At 38.9% G+C, this 22,695-nt stretch overlaps 1 protein-coding gene across 9 annotated transcripts in view; it reads right to left on the bottom strand.

Annotated features, from left to right (window-relative positions):
• Window positions 1-22,695, bottom strand: part of SYNE2 (spectrin repeat containing nuclear envelope protein 2) — a 337,188-nt gene that overhangs the window by 269,777 nt on the left and 44,716 nt on the right. For all 9 annotated transcript variants that reach the window (XM_027111459.1, XM_027111458.1, XM_027111452.1 and 6 more), the window contains exon 2: window positions 2,953-3,082. In XM_027111459.1, coding sequence (XP_026967260.1) covers window positions 2,953-3,031 — 79 coding nt within the window. In that variant the 5' untranslated portion in view covers window positions 3,032-3,082. The remainder of the gene's footprint in view (window positions 1-2,952; window positions 3,083-22,695) is intronic.

Genomic DNA, 22,695 nt, shown 5'->3' with positions numbered 1-22,695 from the left:
GAGCTCTGCTGCTCACTAACTGTGTGACTCTGGGGGAGTAATTCCATCTTTGTGAGCCACAGCTTCCTTCTCTGTATCTTGGAGATAAAAATATCTACCTTACAGTGTGGTTGTAAGGATCAAATGAGGTAATGTACGTAAGGGTGCTGTGTAAGCTAGAGCATGCTACATAAAACTCTACAGTGGGGAAGAAAACATCTTTAAATATAACACCTATAATATTATTATAAGTGCTACAATAGGTACTATGGGAGAACAGAGGACACAGTGTGAATCTCAGCCAAAGAAAGAGTGGGGCTCATGGAGAGGGCCGAGTCTGGCTAAGTTTGGGATGAACAGGGATAGAGGAGGCCTAGATGAGCTGGACTTTTCCAGTGGAAAGAGGAGACAGGAGAGCTGCAGGGGGAACCACCTGAACAAAGGCACACAAGCAGGGGAGCATGGCCCCTCAAGGAGCCATGGGGCTGGAGCACAGGGTGCTTGTGGGAGATGAGGGCAGAGGGAAAGGTGAGCAGCAGACAGGAAGTACCTGTGAGCCACACCAAGAAGTCTAGACTTTATCCCATGTGTGATGGGAAGCCATTGAACAGAAATGTCAAAACTGAAAACCAGACATCTGGTTTACCATTTTTTCCCATCCACCATGCAATTTCTACTCTAGCTGTGTGCTCCTGGACAAGAAATCCTTTGGGACAAAGACTTTAACTGTAATATCTACAAAGAAATTACGATGCATTTACTGAGCTCCTACTCTATGTTCCTACTCTATGTCAGGCAAGCATGGTGCTAAGCCCTTTGCATGCATTATGGTTCATCTTCAAAGCACAGGTGCAATACAGGCATCATCACCCACATTCTAAATATGAGGAAACTGAGACAAAAAAGATAAAGTCTCTTATCCAAGTTCAAAAAACTGGTAAGTGGCAGAGCCAGCATGAGAAATTAGATTTACCTGGAAGTTTGCACTTTTTGACTGCTTTCAGCCAACTCCACCACCACCACTGCCTCTGGTAACCACAAATCTGATCTTTTTCTGTGAGTTTCTATGTTGGGTTGGTTGTTTGTTTTTGAAGTATTATTGACCTACAACACTATATTAGTTCCTGTTACATAACACAGTGTTTAAATATTTCTATACATTTCAAAAGGATCACCATAGTAAGTCTAGTTACAGTCTGTTACAAGATAAATAAGTACTAGGGGTATAATGTACGCATGATAAATATAATTAACACTGTTCTATTTTATATATGAAAGTTGTCAAGAGTAAATCCTAAGGGTTCTCATCATATGGAAAAAAATTTTTTTGTTTCTTTAATTTTGTATCTATTTGAGATGATGGATGTTCACTGCACTTATTGTGATTACCAGTTCATGATGTATGTAAGTCAAGTCATTATGCTGTACACCTGAAACTTATACAGTGCTGTATGCCAATAATATCTCAATAAAACTGGAAGAAAAAAATCAAATAAATGCATACATAAATACTTATCAGGATCAATTGATTCAGGAAAAAAGGAAGGGAGGGAGGGAGAGAAAGAGAGAAAGGAAGGGAAGGGAAGGAAAGGGAAGGAAAGGAAAGGAGGAAGGAAGGAAGAAAGAAAGAAAAAGAAAGGAAGGAAGGAAGGAAGAAATTAGATTTACCAACCATTTATTGATGCACTATCTTCCTGATACACTTTAGGGCACATGAATTACTACTCATATTCAACCAAAACTTGAGAGAAAAATAAGAACATGGGGTTTTTTCCGATAAATGAAAATTTGATTCAAACTACTTATGACGAGTATATAACACCATAAAAATGCACTTACTGAGAATTTTTTAAATTCTTACCTCAAGTACTATCCCTCAAAATATGTTTCTTGAGTCTACACAAATTACATGATATTTATTTTTAAAAGACATTGACCCCAAGGTCAAGAAGCTAATCATTCAAAACCATGTTTAATTAAAAAGAGATATCAGAAAGAAAGTCTTTCGGGGATCTTTATCATACATGACACAAATAAATATAATGCACAGCATGGTGACTATAGTTAATAATGTTGTGCTGCATATTTGAAAGTTGCTAAGAGAGTAGATCTTAAAAGTCCTCATCACAAGAAAAAGAAATCCTGTAACTATGTATGGTGACAGATGTTAATTAGACTTATTGTGATGATCCCTTCACAACCTACACAAATACTGAATTGTTATATTGTACACCTGAAACTAATATAATGTTGTATGTCTATTATACTTCAATTCTTCTATTTAATTTAATAATAAATTAAAAATTAAAAAAATTAGTGACTCAAAAGCTATGGCTTCTAAATAACATTCTAAGAATGTTACATAATGCTGTCAATAATCTTACAACTACTTTAAAATACACAGTGACATAAATATTTTCAAAGACTTGCCATACCCTTATTTATTCTACACTAGCTGACTTTACTCAGCTCCAAGATATGCAACAGAGGTGTAAAGTCTAGTGGCTAAGGAATTTTCAAAGTACATAACAAATATTGCCAAGAAACATTAAAAAAAATACGGACAGTACTTATTTGCATAAAGGCACACATAATTCATGGGACTGAAAGTTCACTCACTTTTAATACTACTACTATTCCTTTTTATTAGGGCAAAATAAGGATGTACATTCAAAAAGATGTAAAATAAGTGCAAACGATGCCAAGCAAACTATGGTTAACTATTTAATTTTCATTGCAAATAAAACACATGCACTCAGATTGAGAAACCGAGATACCAAGTTCCTTCCAGGTATTCCTTACTTTCCTAAGTAGCTGAGACAGCAATAAAGATACTGAAGTATACTGAAAGATTCTACAATTGGAAAAATACAGATACATGCATATATTTTACCATAAGAGAGACAGAAAGCAATACAATTTGTGAATAGATGAGAGTTAGGTTCTCACAGTTACCACACCCAATCTTAATACCTTGCAATGAAAAATGGAGATCATCGATGCCCAAGGAACCCTGTTCGTCTTCGGTGGGAAGCACAGGACTAGATGCCATCCTTTGACTCAATGGAGATTATATCATGTCCATCTCAGTTAAAGAAGTGAACTAAAAATAGAAGGGATAAATGCTCATTAGTAACTCTGCAGCCCTGCATTTCCAGTAAACATGCATTGCCAGGAAACAACAGCAACCAGAAACTGCCCTCCAAAAGAATCACAGCTTTCTAGAAAGTGTTGCTTAGTTCACATGGAACAAAGTGACTACGCCTTCTTTTTTGAATCATAATCAAAATTTTGCCCTATGACCTATTCAGTCCCTTTAGAGTTTGCAGGCAGAACTCCACAAGAGCTAGCATTGCAGATTCTATACTAGCGGTGAAAAGGAAAGCTACGCAATTATATTTTATAATTTGTCCAGAGGATGTAAAGCTGACACGAACTGATATCTTAGGTTTTGTGTGTATTATATTATTAGCCTCAACATACAAGGATTTTCTTTAAAGCTTTTCATTTAACTTAGTTCCTTTTCTGCTCCATGATTGTTGCCATTTACTGGAAACAATAAGAACTGGGTCTGCATAGTTTGCAAAGTGAAACTAAAAAAACTATATCAAAAAGAATGTTTTCATGGGTTATCTAAGATATTGAATTATTTTCCTAAGCCCTTATTTTTCCACCTACACATTTCTTTCTCTACCCCCACTTTGACTTTTAAGGACTCCTTCCAGTAAGAGTAATTCTTACTGAGCAATTCTTTAAAAGTACTGCTTCGTGTATGTGTATGCCACTATTTGTATTCTGGGGGCTGAGAATAAATCATTGACTTCTCCCATACAGATGATGACTTCCTTAGCAAAATAAACTTAACAAAGTACATAAAAACATAAAATGTATCAGGAGATGGATAGAAGAATGGATAAGTGTACAGACACGTGATCAACAAAGTATAGCAAAACGATAATGGCAGAATCTGTGTGTTGAATATGTGTGTTCACTGTTAAATCCTTTAACTTTGCTGTATATTAGAAATTCTTCATAAGAAAATGTTGGCGGGGGGAGAGACTAAAAAATAAATAAACCTGAGGCCAAGAGCTAGATACAATCAGTCATATCCAATAGACCACTTAAAAAAAATGCAAAGAACAAAAATCATTAAACATCTAATGCTAGAGCCAGACTTCGAAAATCTTTCAATCCTGTCTTCCCACTCTGTTTATCATCCAAAACTCCTTTATCATCTCTCCCATGGATCACCGTTGTTAAAGATTTTACCTACCAAATAAACTATGTTTATTAATTAATATGTTTATCAATTAATAATTAGTTTTATCCTCTGAAGTAAGATGAAACAGAGCCTGCCTGAGGTAACATTGTTCCTATACAGAGTTGATACAATTCTAATCAAAATAAAAAGCTTCTTGATCGTTCAATGAGCCTGTGCAGCCTGCTGATTGATAAAGGTACAAATGTCCTCAGTTGTTGGTGTATTAAAGACCTCCACTACCCACTCCCATGCTGAGAGCTCCTGAACCCAAAGTGAAGGCAAAGCACTTCTTCATGATGACAGGGAGAAAAACTGAATTCCAGAATTAATTTCCTAATGGCACCCACTATTCCATGCCAGGGCTATTAAATAAAAGGATAATAATGATAGTAGCAAACACTTATATAGCACTTACTATATATAGGTACTGTTCTAAGCATGAGTTAGGTATCGTAATTATCCCATATTTGAAAAGACAAAACTGAGATGCACAAATGTCATATACCGTTGTCTAAGGACACATAGCTAATAAATGATGGAACTAAGATTTGAACCCAGGTGGTTTCGGTTTCAAGAGTCCACGCTCTGGGCTTCCCTGGTGGCGCAGTGGTTGAGAGTCCGCCTGCCGATGCAGGGGACACGGGTTCGTGCCCCGGTCCGGGAGGATCCCACATGCCGTGGAGTGGCTAGGCCTGTGAGCCATGGCCGCTGAGCCTGCACGTCCAGAGCCTGTACGTCCAGAGCCTGTGCTCCACAACGGGAGAGGCCACAACAGTGAGAGGCCCGCGTACCATAAAAAAAAAAAAAAAAAAAGAGTCCATGCTCTTAGCCAATACAGGTTGGTACCTCATAGAGCCAGCTAGAGCTAGCTAAAACTTAGCCAGATTTTACTAATTCCTTCTTTTACTCATTTACTCAGCAAGCATTTATATATGCTATATGCTGCTCTCAAGGAATTCAATCTTCTGAGAATGACAGATAAACACATATTGAGTGAAATCTTCTAAGAAACATATGTAGAAGGTGTTATGGAAGCACAGGAGAAGACATGTCCTATGGCTTGAATCTGAAGATAGATGTGATTAGAGGAGTGTACTTAGTATAAAACAGCATCTCCCTCCAAATAGTCCTGTAAGCATTATTTGGGTAATACCTTGAATTTAATAAGAATGTCTCTGAGGGCCACTCATTGCCATTCAATATTAAATAAATAGAAGTTATCAAATGTAGGGGAAAGAACTTAAAATAAAAACAGAATAATATGCAACAATTTGATAACCAGAGAATCAAGAAATGTTCCTGGACTAGACTGGCATGTGGAATCCACTATATTCTATATTAAAGTTGTAGGAAAAAAAGTAGTATTTGTAAAAAAAAAAAAAAAAAAAAAAAAGTCTAGACCTTAAAATAACTTATGTGTCTCAGAGGTTTCTGTTTTTAACAGTGAAAATTTATTAACAAAGAAGTCAGTAAAATATATTTTTTTATTTACTGAAGAATTTCCTAGAGCTTCTAAAAATTGTAAATCAAAAGTAAAACCAGGGAATTCCCTGGTGGTCTAGCAGTTAAGACTCTGGGCTTTCACTGCCAAGGGCCCAGGTTTGATCCGTGGTCTGGGAACTAAGATCCTGCAAGCTGTGTGGTGCAGCCAAAAAACTGAAACAAAAAGTAAAACCAAGCTATGAAGACGGAATCAACTGCAAGTGTTGGATTATTGATCCCAATACTGTCTTAGTACAATTATTTACCAAAACACGCTACAGAGGTCATGAGGATCTGACTGAAGACAACGTATGATGACATTTCCAACATAATTGTTTTTGGTGAGAAACAGTTGACATCTCCAGAGAGGAATTTACTTGCTAAATAGGGCCCATGAAAAATTGGAACACAGTAGAGAAGACAAGCTTTGAGAGACTTCTCAGGATCTTAACTGAGAAGCTAGAAAGAATATGAGCAAGGAAGGCAGAAAGAGGAATGAAGCTTGGCCAGGGGCTCGGTGAGTCAGTCACAAGGGTCTATCAACCAAAATCCTGAGGGCCATCCTATCATTTGCCTTCCGACTCCCCTGTGGGGAGCATGAGGGCTGCCTGCCCAGGTGGAATCACAGCACAGACAAGCCCTTCTTCCCAGGCGGTCCTCATCACCTTACTTTTCCTTTTCAAATAAAAGTTACATACAATTATGTAACATCAGGGTTCAGAATGAAAATAATAGATCATCTTCAGACACATACGAAAGATTAGGTAAAGAATTAATGTAGTGGCATTAAAGATTCGAAGAGCAAGTAGAATCATGTGCAACTGTGTTTTTAAAATCCATGTAAATTAATACACATGCTTTTATAAATGGCATAAGCTATTTTGATACAACTGTGGTTTGCTAATGCAATACATCTTAATATGCGTCTGGTTTCTCTAAAACCTCAAAACACTAGAGTATTTCCCTTTTAAAAGAAATCTTGGCATATACTTTGGATTATTATGATTAGAATTTTTACAACTCAAAAGTGAAATTTGAATAGAGATCATTTCTAATGAGTGGAATTATTAGTGATTTTCATTTTCTTCCTTTTGCTTATATTCATTTTTAAAGTTTCAAATGATGAATTTGAATATGAATAGCAGCCTATTTCTGCTGCAATAAGAAAAACATTTTTGCTTTTATTTTGGTGAAATGACAACAAATGCGGAATAAGGTATTTAGTTCAGGGTCAGCTCTCCAATCCATATGCTATGGAAACTATATCTATAGCTGTATAATGAGAAAAATACTCTCTTGACACAAATAAAATATTAGAAAACTTCTCTGGGTTTGTCAGAAGTTTCTAGAAAGGACTCCTAAAGCCTTTTCGGTAGCTCAAGAGGTCTCACTTTCTCATTAGTAGATAGTTTGTTAATGAGCCCTGCTGTCCTAACAGCACTGAAAAAAGCACTGTCAATGGGGAGAAAGGGACTTCTATGTCACCTTCAAAATTTCATCGGAAGGTGTATGTACCATAGCAGGACATGCTAAACACATTTAGGTAGTTCTTTAACAGACTGGTTTAAATGTTACCATTTTCCCTGGCGTAAATTCCCTGTTCTTTCTTCTGTCCTTCAGCTGTACCAGGTTATTTACGGTCGAGCTAGGAATTCTAAAGGCTCTCCCTTTTGCCTGTTAAGTTATAGAGCTTGTCATCGCACTGACAAGTTGTTAACTCTGATCTGCCTCCAAGCTCACAGAAGAAAGCTGGTGACACACTTGCCATAATAAGCTTCTCCATCTGTTTCCCATTAACTTTTCCTAACTCTGTTATTACTTATGTTTCATCACCACTTGACCAGAAGCAATTGGTGTAAATTCCCAGATCCATTGATTTTTAAGATCCACCCTTCTATCTCCTTTTAGGCAATTTATTTTTCTAATAATCACCACAAAATGCCAGAACAATCAATCCTAACTATTCACCACACTTTTGGAACACAAACACGTAGCAATTCTCTGGATATGATATTGCTGCACTTGCTACCTCACAACAAAGCAGTGTCACTCCCCAGCCAATCCCAACTGCACTGCTAAACCACCCACTTTAACCATGATAACAGCATTTTAAGTAAATGTAACCACTTCCCTAAAAGAGCTTTCTGTTGACCTTGACCAAGTCCCAAATGCTCTGAACTGCAGGGTCCACAGCTATAGAAAGGGATACATATCTTATAAGGATGTCAGTGAAGCACATGAAACTAAAAACTACAGTAGCAACTAACATTTATTGCTGTGCTTACTCTAGTAGATGTACTACAGTATATAAATTGTATTTACTATAATCGGTGAAATGAATTCATCAGGATTATCCCATTTCTTAATCAGCAGTAAAAATTAAAAGCTAATCACAATATTAAAACGTAGAGTATAAAGACTTAAGGATAAAAACTTCCAAAGCCACAAAACTGGATGTGTTAATAAATCAGCACAAATCTAGAAAACATGCACTCAGGAAGTAATTACTTTTAATTTTCATCAGCTCATTTTAGCCTAGAAATTCTGCCCTTGCACCCACACTCCAATTTTTAAAGCTCATAATACCCCCAGCAAAAGTTCCCTGCCTTCATTACTACCATGTCACCAGTCTCCAAAAAAACCTAGAGAGATCTTTAAGTTACAAGTACTGGCAATGGTTTGGGGGCTTTTCCCCATATATATCTCTTCATTCCTTTTGCCATCACTTCTGCCCGTGACCCCATTACTTTGTTCCTAAATTGATACCAAAGATTCCTGGCTTTCTTATTAACTCTAGCTTCTCCACCCCTATCTTTAAAGAATCCCAGAGAGGTCTGGGATTGGTGGCAAGAGATACTACAGAAGTTGAGGATGAGACAGAGGTCTGAGTGTGCTGAAGATCAGGACCAATAGCAAGACTTTAGACAAGTATACACCTCAACAGGGGGACCCCTAGCCCTCACCAACCCCACCTTCTCCACAAGCACTGGAGCCAGACGCATGCCCCGATCCCTTGCTCCATCCACAAGTGGGATTTCAGAGGATGCTTTTCTGGAGAAAGTAAAGCCCCTAGAAAAGACCTCTAGAGATTAATATTTGGGATTCCTCAATAGAAAAGTCAGTTCCATGCCAAATCACCCAGCTGTGAAATTCCACTGATTGGCTTTTTCGTTCCTCACTCTTGAATATGATTGTACAGCCAAAGATTACGAGACATTTAAGGAGAGCCTCCAAGAATGAAAGGAAGAGATCAAAACAAACACAAAAGAGGAACCCTGAGGAACCAGCAAACATAGGAAAGGAAAGAAAAATAAAAATGATCATTGAATTTTTTAGAAACAACACCATAAGGTGAACTCTATTTTAAACCTTATAAAAGGCTTCACCATATCAGTTACAAACACAATCAACATTTCTTCCATTTTACACCTTCACATGACAATGCACTATACAACAAGAGATATATTTTAAAGTTTTGTTCTGCATGCTGCTAACACATTTCACTAGCTTTTTCTTTAACCATTGGATTTTTAACAATAGCAAAGCAAAAAGTCATATTCTATTGGACAGAATTAATTTTGGAAAGCCCTTGTAAAATCAGGCTTAGTCTTGTTTATAAATATTCACACCCACCATATGCTGAAATGGAAAGCAGGATGACAGACAACTACCTTGGCAGGAATGAATGCTTAAAGGTTTTAATCGTAGCCCTCAGAACAAGCAAGCACTACCATTTGTTCTATTTCCTCCAAAAGACAAAAGTCAATTCCATCCTCAGTGATACAATGGTAATACTACACAGAAACTCAGTATGAATTCACAATTCCACAGGAATCTGAAAATTACCAAGGCAATTTTCCTTTTGAGGATTACAAATTCTACAGAGTTAGTAATAGTGAAATGGGCAGCCACAGCAGAGTTTTGAGCAGAGAAGAGATATAATTTGACTTCTGTTTCAAAATTATCATTTGGACTGATGTGTGGGAACAACACATGGGACAAGGAATGAAGCAGGGAGACTAGTTAAAAGGTTATCACAGAATGGATGGACAGAGGGATAGACAGATGGGTAATAAATGAGAAAGCAAGCATGGTAAAATGTTAAGGGTGGCATCTAGGTGTTAAGAATACAGCTATTTGTGTAAAATTCTTTCAACTTTGTTGTATATTTTATAATTTTCATAATAAAATGCTGGGAGTAAAAGGTTATTACAGTAATCCAGGTGATGATGGCTGGGACCAGGGATGCAGAAGTAGAAGGAGTAAGTGGTCTGCGATCAGATTCTGAATATATGTTGGAGATGGGACCAACGAGGCTTCCTGACTGATTAGATGTCATATGTCATAAGAGAAAGAGAAGAATAAAAAATAACTCGTAAATTTTTGACGTAAACAACAGGAAGGATGGAGAAGTCATGAATTGAGACAAGGCTGCAGGTGGAGCAGGTTTGAGGGCAAAGCAGGAGTCCAGGTTTGACATTTCAGATGTACATCAGACATCAGTTCTGAAGCCAGGTAACTTGTGCATACTCCACTTTTTTTCAAAGTAAATGCTTCATGTCCCGTGGGAAACAAAGCCAACAGGATCAAGTCAGATCCAGGAGGAGGGAGTTTGGCAAGGCAATAAGATAGGAACAGGGCACTATGAAAAACTATTGAAGTGCTGTATTTTAAAAGACCAATAAAAGAGTTAGAAAATAAAATAAGGACATCTCCCATAAACAAAAGGGAGAAAAACAGAAAAGAAATATAAAACTTAAAGGCCAATCCAGTGGATCTAACATCCAATCGAGAAAACAGAGGGAGAAAATTATCAAAGAATTAATACAGTGGCTGGAGAAGATGGCGGAAGAGTAGGACATGGAGATCACCTTCCTCCCCAGAGATACATCAGAAATACATCTACACGTGGAACAACTCCTACAGAACACCTACTGAACGCTGGCAGAAGACCTCAGACCTCCCAAAAGGCAAGAAACTCCCCACGTACCTGGGTAGGGCAAAAGAAAAAACAGAGACAAAAGAATAGGGACGGGACGTGCACCAGTGGGAGGGAGATGTGAAGGAGGAAAGGTTTCCACACAGTGGAAGCCCCTTCGCAGGCGGAGACAGCGGGTGGCGGAGCGGGAAAGCTTCGGGGTCACGGAGGAGAGCGCAGCAACGGCTGCGGAGGGCAAAACGGAGAGATTCCCGCACAGAGGATCGGTGCGGACCAGCACTCACCAGCCCGAGAGGCTTGTCTGCTCACCCGCCGGGGCGGCGGGGCTGGGAGCTGAGGCTCGGGCTTCGGTCGGAGCACAGGGAGAGGACTGGGGTTGGCAGCGTAAACACAGCCTGCAGGGGGTTAGTGCACCACGGCTAGCCGGGAGGGAGTCCGAGGAAAAATCTGGAGATGCCGAAGAGGCAAGAGACTTTTCTTGCCTCTTTGTTTCCTGCTGCGCGAGGAGAGGAGATTAAGAGTGCTGCTTAAACGAGCTCCAGAGACTGGCGCGAGCCGCGGCTAACATGGGCCCCAGAGACGGGCATGAGAAGCTAAGGCTGCTGCTGCCGCCACCAAAAAGCCTGTGTGCGAGCACGGGTCACTATCCACACCTCCCCTCCCGGGAGCCTGTGCAGCCAGCCACTGCCACGGTTCCGGGATCCAGGGACAACTTCCCCGGGGACAAAACACGGCGCGCCTCAGGCTGGTGCAACGTCATGCTGGCCTCTGCCGCCGCAGGCTTGCCCCGCATCCCTACCCCTCACTCTCCCCGGCCTGAGTGAGCCAGAGCCCCCGCATCAGCTGCTCCTTTAACCCCGTCCTGTCTAAGAGAAGAACAGACGCCCTCAGGCGACCTACACGCAGAGGCAGTGGCAAATCTAAACCTGAACCCCGGAAGCTGTGCGAACAAAGAAGACAAAGGGCAATCTCTCCCAGCAGCCTCAGAAGCAGCAGATTAAATCTCCACAATCAACTTGATGTACCCTGCATCTGTGGAATACCTGAATAGACAACGAAACATCCCAAATTGAGGAGGTGGACTTTGGGAACAAAATATATTATTTTTTCCCCTTTTCCTCTTTTTGTGAGTGTGTATGTGTATGCTTCTGTGTGAGATTTTGGCTGTATACCTTTGCCTTCACCATTTGTCCTAGGGATCTGACCGTCCGGTTTTTTGCTTTTTACTTAAAATACTTTTATTTCTTAATATTTTTTTTATTTTTTATTTTAATAACTTTATTTTATCTTACTTTATTTTATTTTATCCTCTTTCTTTCTATTTTTCTCCCTTTTATTCTGAGCTGTGTGGAGGACAGGCTCTTGGTGCTCCAGCCAGGCGTCAGGACTGTGCCACTGAGGTGGGAGAGCCAACTTCAGGACACTGGTCCACAAGAGACCTCCCAGCTCCACGTAATACCAAACAGTGAAAATCTCCCAGAGATCTCCATCTCAACACAAAGACCCAGATTCACTCAACGACCAGCAAGCTACAGTGCTGCACACCCTATGCCAAACAACTAGCAAGACAGGAACACAACACAACCCATTAGCAGAGAGGCTGCCTAAACACATAATAAGGCCACAGACACCCCAAAACACACCACCAGACGTGGACCTGCCCACCAGAAAGACGAGATCCAGCCTCATCCACCAGAACACAGGCACTAGTCCCCTCCACCAGGAAACCTACACAACCCACTGAACCAACCTTAGCAACTGGGGACAGACACCAAAAACAACGGGAACTATGAACCTGCAGCCTGAGAAAAGGAGACCCCAAACACAGTAAGATAAGCAAAATGAAAAGACAGAAAAAAACACAGGAGATGAAGGAGCAAGGTAAACACCCACCAGACCTCACAAATGAAGAGGAAATAGGCAGTCTACCTGAAAAAGAATTCAGAATAATGATAGTAAATATGATCCAAAATCTTGAAAATAGAATGGAGAAAATGCAAGAACCATTTAACAAGGACCTAGAAGAACTAAAGAGGAAACAAGCAACGATGAACAACACAATAAATGAAATTAAAAATACTCTAGAAGGGAACAATAGCAGAATAACTGAGGCAGAAGAACGGATAAGTGACCTGGAAGATAAAATAGTGGGAATAACTACTGCAGAGAAGCATAAAGAAAAAAGAATGAAAAGAATTGAGGACAGTCTCAGAGACCTCTGGGACAACATTAAACGCACCAACATTCGAATCATAGGGGTCCCAGAAGAAGAAGAGAAAAAGAAAGGGACTGAGAAAATACTTGAAGAGATTATAGCTGAAAACTTCCCTAATATGGGAAAGGAAATAGTTAATCAAGTCCAGAAGCACAGAGAGTCCCATACAGGATAAATCCAAGGAGAAACACGCCATGACACATATTAATCAAACTGTCAAAAATTAAATACAAAGAAAACATATTAAAAGCAGCAAGGGAAAAACCACAAATAACATACAAGGGAATCCCCATAAGGTTAACAGCTGATCTTTCAGCAGAAACTCTGCAAGCCAGAAGGGAGTGGCAGGACATATTTAAAGTGATGAAGGAGAAAAACCTACAACCAAGACTACTCTACGCAGCAAGGATCTCATTCAGACTTCATGGAGAAATTAAAACTTTTACAGACAAGCAAAAGCTGAGAGAGTTCAGCACCACCAAACCAGCTTTACAACAAATGCTAAAGGAACTACTCTAGGCAAAAAACGCAAGAGAAGGAAAAGACCCACAATAACAAACCCAAAACAATTAAGAAAATGGGAATAGGAACATACATATCGATAATTACCTTAAATGTAAATGAATTAAGTGCTCCCACCAAAAGACACAGATTGGCTGAATGGATGCAAAATCAAGACCTGTATATAAGCTGTCTACAAGAGACCCACTTCAGACCTAGGGAAACATACAGACTGAAAGTGAGGGGATGAAAAAAGATATATCATGCAAATGGAAATCAGAAGAAAGCTGGAGTAGCAATTCTCATATGAGACAAAATAGACTTTAAAATAAAGACTATTACAAGAGACAAAGAAGGACACTACATAATGATCAAGGGATCGATCCAAGAAGAAGATACAACAATTGTAAATATTTATGCACCCAGCATAGGAGCACCTGAATACATAAGGCAAATACTAACAGCCATAAAAGGGGAAATCGACAGTAACACAATCACAGTAGGGGATTTTAACACCCCACTTTCACCAATGGACAGATCATCCAAAATGAAAATAAATAAGGAAACACAAGCTTTAAATGATACATTAAACAAGATGGACTTAATTGATATTTATAGGACATTCCATCCAAAAACAACAGAATACACATTTTTCTCAACTGCTCATGGAACATTCTCCAGGATAGATCATATCTTGGGTCACAAATCTAGCCTTGGTAAATTTAAGAAAACTGAAATCATATCAAGTATCTTTTCTGACCACAACGCTATGAGACTAGATATCAATTACAGGAAAAGATCTGTAAAAAATACAAACACAGGGAGGCTAAACAATACACGACTTAATAACGAAGTGATCACTGAAGAAATCAAAGAGGAAATCAAAGAATACCTTGAAACAAATGACAATGGAGACATGACGACCCAAAACCTATGGGATGCAGCAAAAGCTGTTCTAAGAGGGAAGTTTATAGGAATAAAATCCTACCTTAAGAAACAGGAAACATCTCAAACAACCTAACCTTGCACCTAAAGCAATGAGAGAAAGAAGAACAAAAATACCCCAAAGTTAGCAGAAGGAAAGAACTCATAAAGATCAGATGAGAAATAAATGAAAAAGAAATGAAGAAAACGATAGCAAAGATCAATAAAACTAAAAGGTGGTTCTTTGAGAAGATAAACAAAATTGATAAACCATTAGCCAGACTCATCAAGAAAAAAAGGGAGAAGACTCAAATCACTAGAATTAGAAATGAAAAAGGAGAAGTAGCAACTGACACTGCAGAAATACAAAGGATCATGAGAGATTACTACAAGCAACTCTATGCCAATAAAATGGACAATCTGGAAGAAATGGACAAATTCTTAGAAATGCACAACCTGCCAACACTGAATCAGGAAGAAATAGAAAATATGAACAGACCAATCACAAGCACTGAAATTGAAACTGTGATTAAAAATCTTCCAACAGGGCTTCCGTGGTGGCGCAGTGGTTGAGAGTCTGTCTGCCTGCCGATGCAGGGGACACAGGTTCATGCCCCGTTCCAGGAAGATCCCACATGCCACGGAGTGGTTGGGCCCATGAGCCATGGCCGCTGAGCCTGCACGTCCGGAGCCTGTGCTCCGCGACGAGAGAGGCCACAACAGTGAGAGGCTCGCGTACCACAAAAAAAAAAATCTTCCAACAAACAAAAGCCCGGGACCAGATGGCTTCACAGGCGAATTCTATCAAATATTTAGAGAAGAGCTAACACCTATCCTTCTCAAAACTCTTCGAAACTATAACAGAGGGAGGAACACTCCCAAACTCATTCTACGAGGCCACCATCACCCTGATACCAAAACCAGACAAAGATGTCACAAAGAAAGAAAACTACAGGCCAATGTCAATGATGAACATAGATGCAAAAATCCTCAACAAAATACTAACAAACAGAATCCAACAGCACATTAAAAGGATCATACACCATGATCAAGTGGGGTTTATTCCAAGAATGCAAGGATTCTTCAATATACGCAAATCAATCAACATGATACGCCATATTAACAAACTGAAGGAGAAAAACCATATGATCATCTCAATAGACGCAGAAAAAGCTTTTGACAAAATTCAACACCCATTTATGATAAAAACCCTGCAGGAAACAGGCATAGAGGGAACTTTCCTCAACATAATAAAGGCCATATATGACAAGCCCACAGCCAACATCATCCTCAATGGTGAAAAACTAAAACCATTTCCACTAAGATCAGGAACAAGACATGGTTGCCCACTCTCACCACTCTTATTCAACATAGTTTTGGAAGTTCTAGCCACAGCAATCAGAGAAGAAAAAGAAATAAAAGGAATCTAAATCGGAAAAGAAGAAGTAAAGCTGTCACTGTTTGCAGATGACATGATACTATACATAGAGAATCCTAAAGATGCTACCAGAAAACTACTAGAGCTAATCAATGAATTTGGTAAAGTAGCAAGATACAAAATTAATGCACAGAAATCTCTGGCATTCTTATACACTAATGATGAAAAATCTGAAAGTGAAATTAAGAAAACACTCCCATTTACCATTGCAACAAAAAGAATAAAATATCTAGGAATAAACCTACCTAAGGAGACAAAAGACCTGTATGCAGAAAACTATAAGACACTGATGAAAGAAATTAGAGATGATACAAATAGATGGAGAGATATACCATGTTCTTGGATTGGAAGAATCAACATTGTGAAAATGACTCTAATACCCAAAGCAGTCTACAGATTCAATGCAATCTCTATCAAACTACGACTTGTATTTTTCACAGAACTAGAACAAAAAATTTCACAATTTGTATGGAAACACAGAAGACCCCAAGTAGCCAAGGCAATCTTGAGAATGAAAAATGGAGCTGGAGGAATCAGGCTCCCTGGCTTCCTACTATACTACACAGCTACAGTAATCAAGACAGTATGGTACTGGCACAAAACCAGAAATATAGATCAATGGAACAGGATACAAAGCCCAGAGATAAACCCACGCACATATGGTCACCTTATCTTTGATAAAGGAGGCAAGAATATAGAGTGGAGAAAAGACAACCTCTTCAATAAGTGGTGCTGAGAAAACTGGACAGATACATGTAAAAGTATGAAATTAGAACACTCCCTAACACCATACACAAAAATAAACTCAAAATGGATTAAAGCCCTAAATGTAAGGCCAGACACTATCAAACTCTTAGAAGAAAACATAGGCAGAACACTCTATGACATAAATCACAGCAAGATCCTTTTTGACCCACCTCCTAGAGAAATGGAAGTAAAAACAAAAATAAACAAATGAGACCTAATGAAACTTAAAAGGTTTTGCACAGCAAAGGAAACCATAAACAAGACCAAAAGACAACCCTCAGAATGGGAGAAAATATTTGCAAATGAAGCAACTGACAAAGGATTAACCTCCAAAATTTACAAGCAGCTCATGCAGCTCAATAACAAAAAATCAAACAACCCAATCCAAAAATGGGCTGAAGACCTAAATAGACATTTCTCCAAAGAAGATATACAGATTGCCAACAAACACATGAAACAGTGCTCAACATCATTAATCATTAGAGAAATGCAAATCAAAACTACAAGATATCATCTTGTAGTAAGATATCATCTCACACCAGTCAGAATGGCCATCATCAAAAAATCTAGAAACAATAAATGCTGGAGAGTGTGTGGAGAAAAGGGAACCCTCTTGCACTGCTGGTGGGAATGTAAATTGATACAGCCACTATGGAGAACAGTATAGAGGTTCCTTAAAAAACTACAAATAGAACTACCATATGACCCAGCAATCCCACTACTGGGCATATACCCTGAGGAAACCATAATTCAAAAAGAGTCATGTACCAAATGTTCACTGCAGCTCTATTTACAATAGCCAGGACATGGAAGCAACCTAAGTGTCCATAATCGGATGAATGGATAAAGAAGATGTGGCACATATATACAATGGAATATTACTCAGCCATAAAAAGAAACGAAATTGAGTTATTTGTAGTGAGGTGAATGGACCTAGAGTCTGTCCTACAGAGTGAAGTAAGTCAGAAAGAGAAAAACAAATACCGTATGCTAACACATATATATGGAATCTAAGAAAAAAAAACGGTCATGGCATGGACATATATACACTACCAAACATAAAATAGCTAGTGGGAAGCAGCCACATAGCACAGGGAGATCAGCTCGGTGCTTTGTGACCACCTAGAGGGGTGGGATAGGGACGGTGGGAGGGAGGGAGACGCAAGAAGGAAGAGATATGGGAATATATGTATATGTATAACTGGTTCACTTTCTTTTAAAGCAGAAACTAACACATCATTGTAAAGCAATTATACTCCAATAAAGTTGTTAAAAAAAGAATTAATACAAGAATATTTTCTAGAGCTGAAGGACGAACATAAGAGCACAATGAGTGCCCAATACCCTCGGCAAAACACATGGTTACAAAATTTCAGAATAGCAAGAATAAAGAATCTCCCAGAGGACAGAAACCAAACCACACACCAAGGAACAAAAATTAGAATTGCATCAGACTTCTGTATTAGCCATACTGGACAACAGAAGACAGTGAGGAATATATTTAAAGTTCTGGGAAAACAACATAAGCGCTAAAACTATAAAACTCTTAGAAAAAAACATAGGACAAAAGCTTCATGACATTGGATTTGGCAATGATTTCTTGGATATAACTCCAAAAGCACAAGCAACAAAAGAAAAAATAAATATAACTACAATAAAATTTAAAACTTCTGTTCATCAAAGGACATATTCAACAGAGTGAAAGGCAACCCATGGAGTGGGAGAAAATATTTACAAATAATGTATCTGATAAGAAGTTAATATCCATAATACATAAAGAACTCCCACAATTCAACAACAACGAAATAAACAACCCAGTTAAAAATGGGCATGGGACTTGAGCTCAATACCATTAATCATAATGGAAATGCAAATCGAAACTATAGTGAGATACTACCGCAAACCCATTAGGATGGTTACTATCAAAAAAAAACAGAAAATAATGTAGAGAAATTGGAAAACTTTCACACCATTGGCAGCAATGTAAAAATGGTACAGCTGCTATGGAAAACACTATGGCAGTTCTCTAAAAATTAAAAATAGAATTACCATATCATGACCCAGCAATTCCACTTCTGGGTACATACACAAAAGAATTGAAAGCAAAGTCTCAAAGAGATTATTATATACCCATATTCATAGTAGCATTATTCACAATAGCCAAAAGGTGGAAGCAACCCGAGTGTTCATCCATGGATGAATGGATAAACAAAATGTGGCACGTATATACAACAGAATATTATTCAGTTTTAAGAAAGAAGGAAATTCTGACACACAGTACAACACGGCTGCAACTTGAGGACACCATGCTTAATGAAATAAGCCAGTCACAAAAAGACAAATACTGATGATTCCACTTACATGAGGTACCTACAGTATTCATATTCATAGATGCATAAATAGAATGGTGGTTGCCAGGGGTGAGGGAGGGTGTGTGGGACATTAATTGTTTTAATTAACTTTGAATTAAATTAACCCATTGTTTAATGAGTAGAGTTCAGTTTTGCAAGATGAAAAGAGTTCTGGAGATGGATGGTGGTAACGGTTGTTACACAACAATGTGAATGTACTTAATACCACCAAACTTTACACTTAAAAATAGTTAAATTGGTAAATTTTATGTTATGTGCATTACTACAATTTTTTAAAAATGAGATAGAAAATTATTTTCAACCTATAGTCTGTATCCACCTAAAGTATTAATCAAGTGTTCGGGTAGAAAATAGTCATTTCTTGACATGCAAGTCTCCAAAAAATTTATGTCCTATGTTCCCACTCTTAGAAAGCTACTGGAAAAGTTACTCCAAAAAAATAAGACAGTAAAACAAGAAAGAGGTTGGGAAGTATTCCAACAAAACTGAAAACTAAACTAAACATGAGAAAAACGGGGACTAGACATTGAACACAGGAAAACAAAAGGAGAAGTTTCCAGGATGGCCGCCATGCAGCAGGTCAGAGCAGGAAAAAGTAGGGCTCTGGGAGAGAGGTCCAGGGTGGGAGCTGCGGGGAGGATGAAATAGAAAGAGGGGATGTGAAGACAGGAAGAGGTGAACAGATAGAATGAAGGAGCACACAGACTGGTGTCTGAGGGAAACTGAAGAACCATCACAGTGAGCGTACTTTGGATGTTAAGCTAGAAGAACTGGAGGCTGATGTCAGAGGGTATTTAAATTAGTGATTTTGAAGATGGTGTAGCTCCTAGCAAGACAAAAAGTTCCAATCTGGGGGTCTGAGAAACTTTAAAAAAAAAAAAACTCCTACCTCCATTCATTCCACAAAGAATTTGTGATTTGCACATGTTCACCATTCTTCTAAGTGGAAATGCTGAGAAGTTTGGGAGAGGAGGATCGAGGGAGCTCTCATCAGATGACCTCATTTTTCTCAGGAAAATAGGAAGTCAGATCATCTCTTAGGTGTGAGGAAGCTAGGGTAGGGTAGGGTCCTTGAGAAATGAAAGGTTCTTGGAACAGGTCCTAGTCGAGAACCTGAGCAAACCAAGCAGAAAGACATACAAGGAGTTGGAAGGCACTGAAGGTACACAAAGACTGAATCAGCACTGGCTGCAAATGGACCCAAAGAGTATTTTGGGTGCAAGGATCTCCCAGGATGACCCAGGATGTGACTGATGCTCAGGTAGGAGTAGCAACAGCTGGTGACTTAATAAATTTCTACCAACTAAAAAATGTTCTAAAATTGCTCATGGACACAAGGACTTATGTTCAAGAATGTTCATAGAAGAACTATATATAGCAGAAAAAGAGGAAACAGCCGAATCCCATCAGTAGGAAAATACATAAACTGTAGTTGAGTCATGCGAGGGAAGACTATTCCACGGCTAAAATGAATGACCAGTATCAGAAAGGTTAAATATCAAAACTAAAATGTTCAGGGGTGGAGGGCAGAGCAAGTCCAAAAGGATTGATACACTATGAAGTCATTTATGTACTTTATGTAAATTTTAAACACACACATACATATATGGTAAAAGAACAGAAACATGCGTGGGAGTGATACCCACAACTTCAGGGTAGAGGGCAAAGGAGTGGGAGGGCGGGACTTCAGCTCTATAGCTAATGTTTCATTCTTCTAAAAAGTTAACATCTAGGACTTCCCTGGTGGCACAGTGGTTAAGAATCCACCTGCCAATGCAGGGGACACGGGTTCGAGCCCTGGTCCGGGAAGATTCCACATGCCGAGGAGCAACTAAGCCCATGCACCACAACTACTGAGCCTGCGCTCTAGAGCCCGTGAGCCACAACTACTGAAGCCCACATGCCTAGAGCCCGTGCTCTGCAACAAGAGAAGCCACCGCAGTGAGAAGCCCACGCACCGCAACGAAGAGTAGCCCCCGCTCACCGCAACTAGAGAAAGCCTGTGTGCAGCAATGAAGACCCAACGCAGCCAAAAATAAATTAATTTTTTAAAAAAGTTAACATCCAAGTAGGATTATACTACAGATGTTAGAAATAGTCATCCTTTTTTTCCAGACCAAACTTTTAATTATTTTATTGAACAGCACATTAAATAATTCTCTAAAACAGGTATCTTAACTGATTTCCCTTTCCCAGATCATTTTACATTTGCAGATTTTAAACTACTTTACCATCTGTTGACCCATTATGAATCAAACGTTATTAATAAAGTTTATGGTAAGTGGCAAATATGATATTTAACAAAACATCATTAAGAAATTCCATTCTTAACATTTTTAAATTGTAATAGAATTCTACTTAGGTTAGAGAGGAGAGATGAAATGGTTGAAAGAACCCTAGACTTAAGAGTCTGAAGAATCTGGCCTTGATCCCAGCTCTGCCACTGACCTCAAAGCCTTGGATAATCATTAGCCTCTGCAAGGTCCCGTTTCTTCATCTGTGAAATGATTTTGTCTGAGCCAACTCACACTTTCGGGTTCTTGCCAAAGAATCTAACCCGAAGTTCTCTGCTGTGCATTTAAAAGCACTGGATTACAAGCAATAATCTTCCTGGAGGAACGCCTGAAAGACTGAACGTCCACCCATTCCTGGATGTGGTCTTTGGATCCTTTCCAGCCATCAGGGAGCTGTGAACCTGAACTGCATTGTTTTATCCCCCTAGAGAACTGCTTTTATTAAAACGTATTCTGGCATAATCCCATAAACCTTACCAAGCAGGATATTATAGGAAACAGTCAAGAGAGACCTACCATTGTACTTCTTACACAGGAGTTCAGGAAGACAGTCTGTAAGCCACATAGTGTTCCTTTTATGAGAACAAGCTGTGGAAAATTCTCAGGTCTCAGTACCAAGAAAAATTGTGATCCTGAGCATTTATTCTTTTAATCTAATGACCATGTTATTTTTATAAACAAAGTTTCCCTCTCTTTATTTTGGCTGGTATAGCCTGGATCTAGCAACTACAAATGACTTTATGGAAAACAAGGTGCTATCCCACCGGCTTTATGCATCTACTCTTATTTTTCCTTCGCTGCAATATCCTCATCTATTTTTCTATTCAACTGAATTTTATATTTCTATGCAAACTAACTCAAAATTTCTCTACAATAAAGGAGGGTACAAATAAATGAGTTAAACAAACTCGGACTTTCTGTAGGACAAGATGAGATAACATGTAGCATGCTGAAAATTACAAAATGAGATACAAATGCAAGTTGTTCTCCATTGGTGAGAAAGAAAAATTTATTAGTGGAAGATGAAATTTATGTGCTTTCAGTAAGTGAGATCTTTTTAATATTTTTCAATGTCAAGTCGCTTGAAGACATCCAGATTCCAGTTCTAAGCTCTAGGAAGAGATCTAATTTGTACACAACATGGTGAAGCATCCCTAAAACACTATGAATGACTTTGTGACTTACTCTATCATTTCTGCCAGGTTCTGTTTGTTCCTGTCCCATCTTCTTGAACTAAGTGCATGTCCCCTGTAGCCTCATTCCCCTGGAGACCCTGAATCAATGGGGAGTCTTGCCTGGAAGCAATGGATTAACAATGCCTCTAGTGGGAGGTAGAACAGGCAGAGGGTGGGTGAGGAAGTACTAAAGGGCATAAATTGGCTTGCTATTATTCATAAGAAAAATATATTCCTAAGAATTCTTTGCACTCAAGAATATATTTTTTCAATGATTATACTCTTGGTGAATATATTCTTACTCTGCCTCTCCCTCATGTCCCCACTCCCTGCCCATCAATCTCCTCTCTCTTGAAGATCAGCAGTCC

The sequence above is a fragment of the Aethalodelphis obliquidens genome, unplaced genomic scaffold (assembly GCF_003676395.1).
Source record: "Aethalodelphis obliquidens isolate GAN/ISIS:26980383/991018 unplaced genomic scaffold, ASM367639v1 scaffold10, whole genome shotgun sequence".
NCBI classification, from domain to species: Eukaryota; Metazoa; Chordata; class Mammalia; order Artiodactyla; family Delphinidae; genus Aethalodelphis; species Aethalodelphis obliquidens.
The sequence above is the reverse complement of the archived record's forward strand: the minus strand, read 5'-3'. Positions and strand labels throughout refer to the sequence as shown.